The sequence below is a fragment of the Schistocerca americana genome, chromosome 10 (genome assembly GCF_021461395.2).
Source record: "Schistocerca americana isolate TAMUIC-IGC-003095 chromosome 10, iqSchAmer2.1, whole genome shotgun sequence".
NCBI classification, from domain to species: domain Eukaryota; kingdom Metazoa; phylum Arthropoda; class Insecta; order Orthoptera; family Acrididae; genus Schistocerca; species Schistocerca americana.
The window spans coordinates 147,529,113-147,541,782 of NC_060128.1; the positions used below are offsets into that span (position 1 = coordinate 147,529,113).

The following is a 12,670-nucleotide window of genomic DNA, read 5'->3' on the forward strand; positions in this document are numbered from 1 at the left end:
TACCACTTTGACATAAGACCAAAATTCATAGAACCTTACTTCCAAATTCATTGAATGCCTCTCGCATAGCCCTCCTCACACTACATTTTGCTTCACATGATTTTTGTTTGTCTGCAAGGCTTTGGCTATGTTTATGTTTGCTGTGAAGTTCCCTTTGCTTCCGCAGCAATTTTCTAGCTCGGTTGTTGCACCATGGTGGCTCTTTTCCATCTCTTATGATCCTGCTTGGCACATACTCATCTAATGCATACTGTACGATGGTTTTGGACTTTGTCCACTGATCCTCAGCACTAGCTGTACTTGATACAAAACTTTTGTGTTGAGCCGTCAAGCACTCTGAAATCTGCTTTTGTCACTTTTGCTAAACAGAAAAATCTTCCTACCTTTTTTAATACTTCTATTTATGGCTGAAATCATCAATGCAGTAACCGCTTTATGATCACTGATTCCCTGTTCTGCGTTAACTGTTTCAAATAGTTTGTGTCTGTGTGTCACCAGAAGGTCTAATATGTTATCGTCACGAGTCGGTTCTCTGTTTAACTGCTCAAGGTAGTTTTCAGATAATGCACTTAAAAAAATTTCACTGGATTTTTTGTCCCTGCCACCCGTTATAAACGTTTGAGTCTTCCAGTCTATATCTGGCAAATTAAAATCTCCACCCAGAACTATAATGTGGTCGGGAAATCTACTCGAAATATTTTCCAAATTTTCCTTCAGGTGCTCTGCCACAACAGCTGCCGAGCCAGGGGCTCCATGGTAATGGCATTTGGGGTACACTTCCTGGCTGCTGTACCCATGTTACTGCACAGCAGAACAGCACTGTGTGGGAAGAACTCACTCTGTGCAGAAACTGGGTAAGCCAATGTGTTGTCCACCAATATTCTAACATTTCTAGTGCTGGAACTAAAAAATATTACAGCAGAAAACTATTTATTAGTAATTGTGCTGAAAAGTCACCTACTGAACAACAATTAACTTTTTCTTATTTTTACTTTCTTAAAAAGTGTTACTCATTAAAATTACAATAATAAAATAGCACTAGTTGGTATTTTTGGCAGACTATCTAAGGCATCTGACTCTGTGAACCACAGTATTCTTTTATATAAATTGAAATTTTATGGGATTGATGATACAGCCAACCAATGGATAATCCCATGTCCAACCAAAAGAAAGCAGAAAATTGTATTTAATAATTCAACCAATCTAGTCTGGGGAAATTATTCTGACTGACTCAGTCTTAGATCCACTGTTGTTCATCAAATATGTAAATGATCTTCCATCTAAAATACAACAAGCAGAATTAGTTTTTTTAACAGATGACACTAGTGTTGTAATCAATCCAAGCACACATACAGAAACAGAATAAATGGTAAACAATGTTCTTAAAAGTATCTTTGACTGTTTTTCTGCAAATGGTCTCATGCTCAGTTTTAAAAAGACATAACATATTCAGTTATGAATAACTAGGCATACTACACCAATGATAAGCATGAGACAGAGAGATGAAGTAATAAATATGGATGAAACTTCAAAATTTTAGGTGACTCTATTGAAGAGGAGTTAAATTGGAAAGGCACATTTTGGAACTCTTAAACCAACTTAGTTCAGGCACATTTGCACTTAGAAATCTTAAGGAGAGGCAAGTTAGCAAGTTGACATATTTAACGTATTTTCATCCAAAAATGCCATAGGGAATAATGTTTTGGGGTAACTCATCTTTAAGAAAGTAAGTCTTTGTTGCTCAAAAACTTGCTATAAGAATAATATGTGGTGTTCACTCTTGACCATCTTGTACATATGTTAAGGAATTGTGCATTCTGACTACTGTTACATGGTATATGTACTCCCACATAAAGTCTCTTTTAAATAATCCACTGCAGTTCAAAAGAAACTATGATGTACATAACTACAGCACTAGAAGGAAAAATGACATTCATTACTGCATATTAAGGTTGTCCTTAGCACAAAAAGGGGTGCACAATGCTGCAACAATTTTTTTTGATAACTTACCTAGTGACATAAAATGCAAAAGTAAAATTTGAAAACATACTGAAAAAGTTTCTCCTTCATAACGTCTTTTATTCTGCAGAAGAATTTCTATTATTGTAATGTGTAAATGGTAGTGGCTAGGAATTACTAACTCACATCTGTACATTTCTTTCTCTCTCTCTCTCTCTCTCTCTCTCTCTCTCTCTCTCTCTCTCTCTCTCTCTTTTATTTTATTTATTTATTTTTTTTTTTTTGAAGGAAAAATCTTATAAACATTCAGTGCATAGCCATATTTATTAATTAATTTGTAATGTGAATTTAAAATAGCTCATTACACATTATTGTCTTTATTGTGCAAAAGATTCACATAACACTAAACTAACTAACGCCACCATCAATAATTGCAACGAAATTTTACTTACTGTGCAGAAACAGAATAGTAGGAAGAATATGTGATTAAACTTGTAGCTGATTCAGGGGTATAAAAGGTACAAAACGTAGTACACAGATGTGCCACTTCTGGTAGCGATAAACACTCTAACCCAACTGAGCACAGACTCAAATTGAATTTGGGTGACAGATGCTTTTGTGTCATTTAATGCTGCTTTGACTCCATGCTAGAGTTCATAAACTGAGATGGCTTGCATTTTGATGATGTGTGAGTTTCACAGAACCCGTGACCAAATGTGCTCTATGGGTGACGGTTCTGGAGAATCCTGGCAAATTAAAACTACACTCCTGGAAATGGAAAAAAGAACACATTGACACTGGTGTGTCAGACCCACCATACTTGCTCCGGACACTGCGAGAGGGCTGTACAAGCAATGATCACACGCACGGCACAGCGGACACACCAGGAACCGCGGTGTTGGCCGTCGAATGGCGCTAGCTGCGCAGCATTTGTGCACCGCCGCCGTCAGTGTCAGCCAGTTTGCCGTGGCATACGGAGCTCCATCGCAGTCTTTAACACTGGTAGCATGCCGCGACAGCGTGGACGTGAACCTTATGTGCAGTTGACGGACTTTGAGCGAGGGCGTATAGTGGGCATGCGGGAGGCCGGGTGGATGTACCGCCGAATTGCTCAACACGTACATCAATGTTGTCGCCAGTGGTCGGCGGAAGGTGCACGTGCCCGTTGACCTGGGACCTGACCGCAGCGACGCACGGATGCACGCCAAGACCGTAGGATCCTACGACAGGCGTGAATGGAGGGACGAATGGAGACGTGTCGTCTTCAGCGATGAGAGTCGCTTCTGCCTTGGTGCCAATGATGGTCGTATGCGTGTTTGGCGCCGTGCAGGTGAGCGCCACAATCAGGACTGCATACGACCGAGGTACACAGGGCCAACACCCGGCATCATGGTGTGGGGAGCGATCTCCTACACTGGCCGTACACCACTAGTGATCGTCGAGGGGACACTGAATAGTGCACGGTACATCCAAACCGTCATCGAACCCATCGTTCTACCATTCCTAGACCGGCAAGGGAACGTGCTGTTCCAACAGGACAATGCACGTCCGCATGTATCCCCTGCCACCCAACGTGCTCTAGAAGGTGTAAGTCAACTACCCTGGCCAGCAAGATCTCCGGATCTGTCCCCCATTGAGCATGTTTGGGGCTGGATGAAGCGTCGTCTCACGCGGTCTGCACGTCCAGCACGAACGCTGGTCCAACTGAGGCGCCAGGTGGAAATGGCATGGCAAGCCGTTCCACATGACTACATCCAGCATCTCTACGATCGTCTCCATGGGAGAATAGCAGCCTGCATTGCTGCGAAAGGTGGATATACACTGTACTAGTGCCGACATTGTGCATGCTCTGTTGCCTGTGTCTATGTGCCTGTGGGTCTGTCAGTGTGATCATGTGATGTATCTGACCCCAGGAATGTGTCAATAAAGTTTCCCCTTCCTGGGACAATGAATTCACGGTGTTCTTATTTCAATTTCCAGGAGTGTATATGCCAGGCTATGATTCAAGTGTGGAACCTTTCCCTTTTGTGGAGAGATGCTCTCCAACAGATGACATTAACAAAGGACAAAGTTAGCAGCAGGTTAAGGAAGAGGTGCGGGGCAGAGCGAAGTGTGGGGCACAGGTTGATACCTGTGGTAAGGCACATAGCAGCTTCTGTCGAGAAAGTTCAGAGACTGATTTTATTACCGGTGTATAAGCACCGACTGCCCAGTAACTATGGTGGCAGTTTTTACTAATGACTGTATGCAGCAGATGTGTATTCAACCAGTCTGTTGTGAGCAGGCAGTGTTAAGTAGTGGATGTGCGGCTGTAGTGTGTCAGCACTGTTGTACCACAAATCGCAATGAAGCATTGAGCAGTGATTCAATTTCATATTTTACATTTGAGTCCATGAAAAATGCCTATGGTGATAACTTTTTAAATTGTGTATGAGTGTTTGAGTAGTTTCAACATTTTAAAGAAGGGCAAGTGTCACTCAAGGACAATGAGAGGTCAGGGCATCCCACCTAACGTTCATCCAACAGAGACATTGATAAAATTCAATATCTTTGGAAAACGCGCCATTATCTCTCATGCAGAGCTATCCCTGAAGAACTGAACATCTCTAAATCAAGTGTTTAGGACAATCACCAAAATGTTTGAAGGAGAGATAAGTATGTGCAACGTTCATACCGCACACCTTGACTCCCAAATAAAAACAACTATGGATACTGACTGCAACTTGATAGAAATGGAAAACACAGACTGTTGTTTCTGGGGAAAAATCATTATGAGTGATGAGAGTTGGTGTTATCAATACTAACCCACAAAAAAGTGATAAAGTGGACAATGTCTCTGATAGTTCAGCAAAATCAAAAAAGAGGTGAATTATAAAAGTGAAAGTGAAGACAATACTCATTGCCATTTTTGATGGTCACAGCTTTATCCACAGAGAATTTATTACTGTTGGTATTACTGTGAATTCCCAGTATTATTTGGGTGTCATGGACCAGTTATGCAAGAGGATTTAGAGGGTTCTTCCACAACAGTGAATGGGGAGAGGTTTCTTCTTACTGCATGATGGTGTGCTCACTCACTTGGCTGTAGCTGTAGTGCAGTTTCTCATGAAAAACCAAGTAGCAGCCTGTCATCATCCATATTCACCCAATTTGGCACTGAGTGTTTTTGTAATTAATTAAAAATTCATATTAAGGGTCAATGCTTTGATGACATAACTGGCTTTCAAGGCAGTGAGAAGCATGAGTTGAAGAACATCCCAAAGTATGATTATGCAGATAGTTTCACTTGGGTGTATGAACCTTCTGTGAGCTGTACTCAAATGAGGGAGTCTATGTACATTGTCTGAAGTCTTAAAACCACCATCTTAAGTTTTCTCTATTTTTTATTAATCAAGTATCAAAACCTTTTTGGACTGACAGTGTACATCAGTTAAAGTGTACTTACAGTGTCCATTCTCCTTCTATTGCATGCTGCTTTATTGTCAGCCATACATAGTATATGGCATCCAATGATAATTGCTCAATCTTATGATCTGATTTATCATATATCACAAACATTTAGCTGTCTTTTTCTGAATATGTCACAATTTTTGAAGTTGTGGTTAGAATGGGACCTACCAGCACATCTTAAGTTCCTCCAAGCGAAACATGTAGAATTAACGTTATAATCTTGCCAGTCACAAATATTTGACTGCTTTCTGGAATTTTACAGGATTTTTGAGGTGTTTGTTTTGTTATGTTTTAGGGCACAAAAACAACTAGGGTCACATGAGCCCACGTCAGAACTGTAGAATGTGAAGACAAAGAGAGGAGTTAAAATGACTACATGTTATACTAATCAATGGATGAAAAACAGCTAGGAACAGGGATGTGGAGAAACATCTATAAAATACACCATAGAGAAAAGGAGGTCATGAACTAAAAATTAAATGGCCGTCACCCTATTGCTACGATGGATAAAAAGTAAAACGCAGTTGACAGCCTGCGCATCATTTGCTAATAACTGCTGATCACTCAGATGGCAAAAACAAACGAGAATCGAGAATGTAAGTGGTCAAAAAAGGGCATTCCATCAGGAAATGACAGACTATCAGTTTGAGCACGATAAGTGCAAAGTGACAGGAGAGCACCTCTTAACAAATGGCAATGGTTAAAAAGACAGTGCCTGATATGCAGCCTAGCTAAAATGATCTCCCCACAGCGAGAGGACTGAGAGGAGGTTGTCCAGCCACTTGTAGAGGCTTAATAACACAGAGCTTGTTCCTGTGAAGGGAGCATGAGTGGTGATGCCAAAGGGATACCACCTGCTGACTGACAGCAACACAGAAATCGTTGGAGGGAATGTAAGAACTAGTGGGCTGAGGTATGAGGACTGGAGCCTTGGCAGCCACATCAGCAACCTCCTTTCCAATCAGACCGATGTGACCAGGAACCCACATAAACATCACAGTGTCTTCATCAAGAGTGAGCAAGTGATGCCTTTCCTGGACCCGTTACGCTAAGGGATGGATGGAGTACAGCACACAGAGGCTTTGAAGAGCACTGAGAGAGTCAGAGAAAATGATGCATTTGAAAAGCCTGTGTTGCCGGATGTACTGCATGGCCTGATACAGGGTGAAGAGCTTTGCTGTAAATACTGAGCAGCGTTCCAGAAGCCAATACCAAAAAATGTTGGTGCCAATGAAAGAGGCACACCCGACACCACCGTCAGTTTGAGAGCCATCAATTTACACAAAGGTACTGTCGCAAAGTTCTGTGTGAAGGTGGTGAAAATGAAGGTGATAGAGGTGGTGGTTAGGGTGGGATCTTAAATTACTGTGTGTGAAATAAAATATTAGCTAACTGCATCTATGAATCTTAAGAAATCATGGACAAAAAATGAACTTGGCTATTCAAATCTGATTCATTGAGTTCACTTCCCATCATTCATCATGTGAACTGTGTCCTCCCCCAGTAGCTGAGTGGTCAGCTCAACAAACTGTCAATCCTAAGGGCCCAGGTTCGATTCCCAGCTGGGTTGGAGATTTTCTCTGCTCAGGGACTGGGTGTTATGTTGTCCTAATCATCATCATTTCATCTCCATTGAAGTGGCGTCAAATTGAAAGAGTTGCACCCGGCAAATGGTCTACCCGACGGGAGGCCCTAGTCACATGACATTTATTTACATGTGAGCTGTTACCAACAACAGCAGGCAACAGAAAAGATATGGACACCATAAGTACACTTTTACCCATATGTCAAAAAAGAGAAAGCAACTCCTGTTATTCACGGGAGAAATTGGATGCTGTCTCATAGTACATCACCAGCTTCCCAGTGACTTGTAGTAACACAGTCAGCTGAATGTCAATAAATTTCCCTAGACAGAAATTTCACTAATGAACATAATTTTCAATGCACTAAAATCCACTCTAAAGTTGTGTAGCTGTTACCTTGAGACAATCTGACCTATCAGCCTGTTGATGTTGGTGTAGGTTGGCCGGTCAATGCTGAGGTTCCTCCTGCAGATCTCGTAGATGGCCTCGTTGTCCACAATGAAGGCCACTTCACAGTGCTCCAGCGTGGGGTGTGTGTACAAGATAGCATTATACGGCTCGACGACAGCTGTTGAAACCTGTTATACTTGTAATTTAGTCAGCGTTGTTACATATATATATAGCACAGAGCACACTCTGCTTTACTATAAAGATGTTTCAAGATTACTGAAACTTGATTGTGAGTCAAATGATAACTGTAAATTTGTAACAAAAGATAAAAAATAAATCTGGTGATATCATTTAAGTTTGTAAGTGTGTTTCTAACATTGTCTTGAATGTTCACCAAGTGACAACACTGCTCAGATGCAGATAAAGCTCTGTGCAGTGAAAGTATGCAGCTGGCAGCCTCCATTTTGGGCCTGCTTGTGTACTGACTGCTGTAGTTTAACCAAATGTATTAAGGTATGAGCTGAAATACCCCATGTATTGCCAAGGTAGTTGGATCTCTTACATTCACAGCAATCAAAAATATGTTAATTATCTATTGACATATTTTGCAGCTCCTGACCGATGTCAGTTACTTAGCATTCTCATAACAGCATTCAACAGGTATCTTGATTTCTCAGAAACAGCAACAGAAACAGGTCGCTTCCATTAGGTAAGAAAAAATAGCTTTAAAAAACTTAAGTAGAAAGATTTTCTCCTGTAAGGTTTCTTATTTTAATGGTATTGTAAACTGTCATTTATTACCAAAACAGAATCACGGTGCATTATGTAGTAATATTATATAATTTTTGTCAAGGAATTGTTACTGAAGCAAAGTACTGTCTAAAACATAAACACCTTGTGGATAACGAGCATGCTATGAACAATATCCTCTGCACAGACGTATCAGCAAGCATGAAGCATTTACAATATCCTTATCTCATAGCTAACAGCCTACATTCCATTTCCTAAATAAAGTGTGACTAATACATAAATCATGTACAGATTACTGTATTTAGCTCCTGAACTCTCTACAAAAGTATTCATTGTTTGGTGCACAGATTGTATATAGCATTTTTGTTTGCAATCATTTGTTCTGCTACAGAAACTGCAATGTTACATGACTTCTGCCTACATACGGGATGTCCCCAACACCTCTCTCTCCTCACAAAGTACACACAGCATGAATGGCAAATGTTGTTGTGATCCACTTTGCCAACATGTGATCCCTGCTCTATCAGAGGGTGGTGCTTTGGATTCACTTTTTTTTATGCATGATGGAGCTCCACCTCATGTTGCTCATGAGGTCACTCAATTACTCTGAAATACATTCGGAGAAAACCAAATCATTGGCCAATTACCCCAAATTGCATAACCATCGGAATCATCAGATTTGAATTCTCTTAAGTGGAAATTAACATATGTTTCTTTCAAGCTACACATGTAACAGAATGTGGTAGCTAATATGTTACAAAACACTGAGCATAAAAACAAGATTCTTCCAGGACTGATTCCTCAGGTTCTATAACTGATGGAAAAATAGGATCAAGTGTTTGGGATAGCCCTTGGGAAAGGGACCATTTGTGTACCCAACAGAAGGATCATCATAGTGTCACTATCCTACAGTACAGCATCAAAGTACAAATGTTGCACACTTCCTCCTAGTTGGGCAAATGGAACAGATTGGTTGGTTCCTTTTACATTTAATGTGATCTATAGTGAGCCTTAAGTGGCTTATATAGGCACCATTAGCCCATAGGTAGTTCCTTGCAAAACCTCTCAAAAATGTTTTTCCGTTTTTCGTACCAAAACTGAGCCATAGATTCCAAGATGGCTAAGCACAGCAAAAGGTTAAATTTTTTACAAAATATTTCTAAGGTCTCAATATCAAATAACCTTGAAAATTTTCTTTATGTCTTTATCCATTGCTGAGATACAGAGGTTCAAAGTTACCCTACTTGTACATGTTAAATATGCATGTAAAATCTGGTGTGAGGCAAAAGTGTAGTTTATCAAATGACGTACCACAGAGAAATATGCTGTAAATTGTCTCAGTTATCATCATAAGGGTTCTGGGAACCTCATGTTGTAGTGATGAAGCACATGCAAAATTTTTATGCACAGAAAATCCAGTCTGAGGAGTAAAATTATTTTTGCATTATTTCAGTTCCACATAAATAAACTATCAAAACTTCACTGACCCATAAAAATCTTTTCATACAAGTGACATGCCCTGCTGTGGCAGAAAAAAGAAGGGGACCAGTGGAAAAATGCTCCTATCAGAGCCCAAACAAGGCTAATTTGCTCATGTTTACTTAAAAGGTTCTGACTGAGAAGTGGGATACCAGATGCTTCATTCTATCTTCCTCAGTACCTTTAAAAATTTTCTCAAAACTTTTAGCATGTGAACATGCTCACACTTTTTTATGCTCAGAGAGAAGAAGTCAGTGGAAGCAGGATTGAGACAGAAAAGTAATAAATACTGGAAGACAGTAGGCAGTGGTTGTGTTATAGAAAGAGTGAAGGATACAATGGCAGAGTGAGAGAAAGAGAAGGATGACACAGTGACAATGGAACATAGTTGATAGCAGTGCTAGGATAAGAGTGAAGGAGACAGTGTTAGTGGGAGAGGAGTAAAGTGAAGGTGAAAGTGGAAGTGCATATCTGCGTTTTTTGTGCTCTGATAGAAGCATTTTTCTTCTGGTGGTTTATTTTTTATTTCTCTTCCAAACATCCTTATAAATGCATCCACAAAGTTTTATTGTCCTATGATCATTCACCTTTCATGTGGGGGGGGGGGGGGGGGGGGGGCTCAATCAGCAAAAGTTTAATTAAAGCCACCCTGTACAACACTGAAAGAACCTGAACTGCATCAATAAAATTTTGGAGGTTGCTCAGAGATATTTTTACATTATTTTGGCATAAGGGAACTTTCAGCCTCTGGTGAGTCATTGCAAAATAATGGCATTTCATTAACTTTCTTACCCACTTTCACCTTTGTATCTGTATTGCACTGAAAATGCAGGTGATATGTCTGTTTGTCTTGCCTGAAAACAAATTTGTTCTATTCACTCCCAGTACTTATTGTTAAAAACAGTAATTCCCATTCTATTCTTTGTTCACTAAGCTTGCATTCGGTACTGTTTGGTTCTGTCTTGAGTTTGTTTTTGTGGCAGTGTTTGTTGTACATTAATAGTGATAAAAAGTAGTATGAACAGTTTTACTGGTAAAATAATTGGCCAATATGCCCCTTGTGTACGGGATCAGTGAATGCAGTGGAAAACCAGCACAATGACATTATGCTGCCTTTTCCAATAGTGACTGCAACCACACAGCACACTTATTGCTGAGGACAGTTCACCCCTAAACAAGAATAAAAAATAACATTACTGGGTAGTGAGAGCCAACAGAGTTGCTTTGTTTCAGATGAGTCTGTGTACTGCCAGGCATGGTCATTTTCATCTTTGGTGTTTTGTGAATGCTGTAGCAGATGTTACGAAGGCAGTATGTTTACACATGAAACATTGTGGAAATAGTTTGTCAGCGAATGATTCATGGAATAGTGTATTTTATCATTGCAGTTATTTTCGTGGAAAGAGAGAGAGAGAGAGAGAGAGAGAGAGAGAGAGAGAGAGAGAGAGCAATGAAACTTGGTTGATTTTTTCAACACATGTATGCTCGTGTTGCTGATTTCTGCTTCACGTATTATTCATATATTTTTGTAATTTGTAGCAGTGTGCTAAATAGTTGTCTTGGCAAATAATGCTGCTTGCAACAATTAAGTATATGTCTTATTCTTATATGGTGATTTAATGAGATGTGAAAAAGGATTTATGGAAATTGGATACCATAACCTCAATGTCCATTCTCTATTCTGAACAAAGTTCATTATCACTCACTGTGTGGTGTGGTCTTTGCCTGTTCACCACTGAATTTACAAAAGTGTTGTTAACAATTTTATCACAGTTAAATATTTGTGACAAGCAAGACTATAAATATTACTGCTGCTCATTTCACTCACAGCACTCTCTGCTCTCTTCCTAGGTTCCTGCCTATCCACCCTCAGAAATTTCAATATATTCAGTATAAACAGGAAAGTATTTGTAACAAGCTAGTATACAAACATCATTGCTGGTCATTTCACTTTCAGGAGTTTCATCTCTCTCTCTCTCTCTCTCTCTCTCTCTCTCTTTTTTTTTTATTAAATTATGAGTTAAGTCATAAAATCAAAGAAAACTGTTCCAGAGAGCATGCTCTTTTGTATATAAATAATATCAAATCGAATATTGTGTAACACACTTCTGTTACATGAATACAAAAAAGAAAAAAAAAGGCATGTAGTGGGTCACAAACCTACTTCCTGCAATCCTGAAACACCATAATCATGTGTCTGTAACCACTAGGCAATGCTGTTCATTCACATGCAACTCTCTGCATTAGTACCAGTTAGCTTAGGATCTCCTAGAGCCTTTTTACTGCTGTGGTGTCGTAAACTGACATTTAATTGTAACACATCATACCAAGAGTGGTCTTTGTCATTGTTGTTGTTGTTGTGGTCTTCAGTCCTGAGACTGATTTGATGCAGCTCTCCATCCTACTCTATCCTGTGCAAGCTTCTTCATCTCCCAGTACCTACTGCAACCTACATACTTCTGAATCTGTTTAGGGTATTCATCTTTTGGTCTCCCTCTACGATTTTTACCCTCCATGCTGCCCTCCAATACTAAATTGGTGATCCCTTCATGCATCAGAACATGTACTACAAACCGATCCCTTCTTCTAGTCAAGTTGTGCCACAAACTCCTCTTCTCCCCAGTTCTATTCAATACCTCCTCATTAGTTATGTGATCTGTTCATCTAATCTTCAGGATTCTTCTGTAGCACCACATTTGGAAAGCTCTATTCTCTTCTTGTCCAAAGTACTTATCGTCCATGTTTCACTTCCATACATGGCTACACTCCATACAAATACTTTCAGAAATGACTTCCTGATGCTTTAATCTGTACTCAATGTTAACAAATTTCTCTTCTTCAGAAACGCTTTACTTGCCATTGCCAGTCTACATTTTACATCCTGTCTACTTCAACCATCATCAGTTATTTTGCTCCCCAAATAGCAAACCTCCTTTACTACTTTAAGTGTCTCATTTCCTAATCTAATTCCCTCAGCATCACCCGACTTAATTCGACTACATTCCATTATCCTCGTTTTGCTTTTGTTGATGTTCATCTTATGTCCTCCTTTCAAGACA

General features: G+C 39.8%; 1 protein-coding gene across 1 annotated transcript in view; it reads right to left on the bottom strand.

Annotated features, from left to right (window-relative positions):
- The window catches only part of LOC124552397 (tubulin alpha-3 chain-like), a 216,377-nt gene that overhangs the window by 48,640 nt on the left and 155,067 nt on the right, over positions 1-12,670 (bottom strand). The window contains exon 5 of the mRNA XM_047126657.1: positions 7,389-7,570. Coding sequence (XP_046982613.1) covers positions 7,389-7,570 — 182 coding nt within the window. The remainder of the gene's footprint in view (positions 1-7,388; positions 7,571-12,670) is intronic.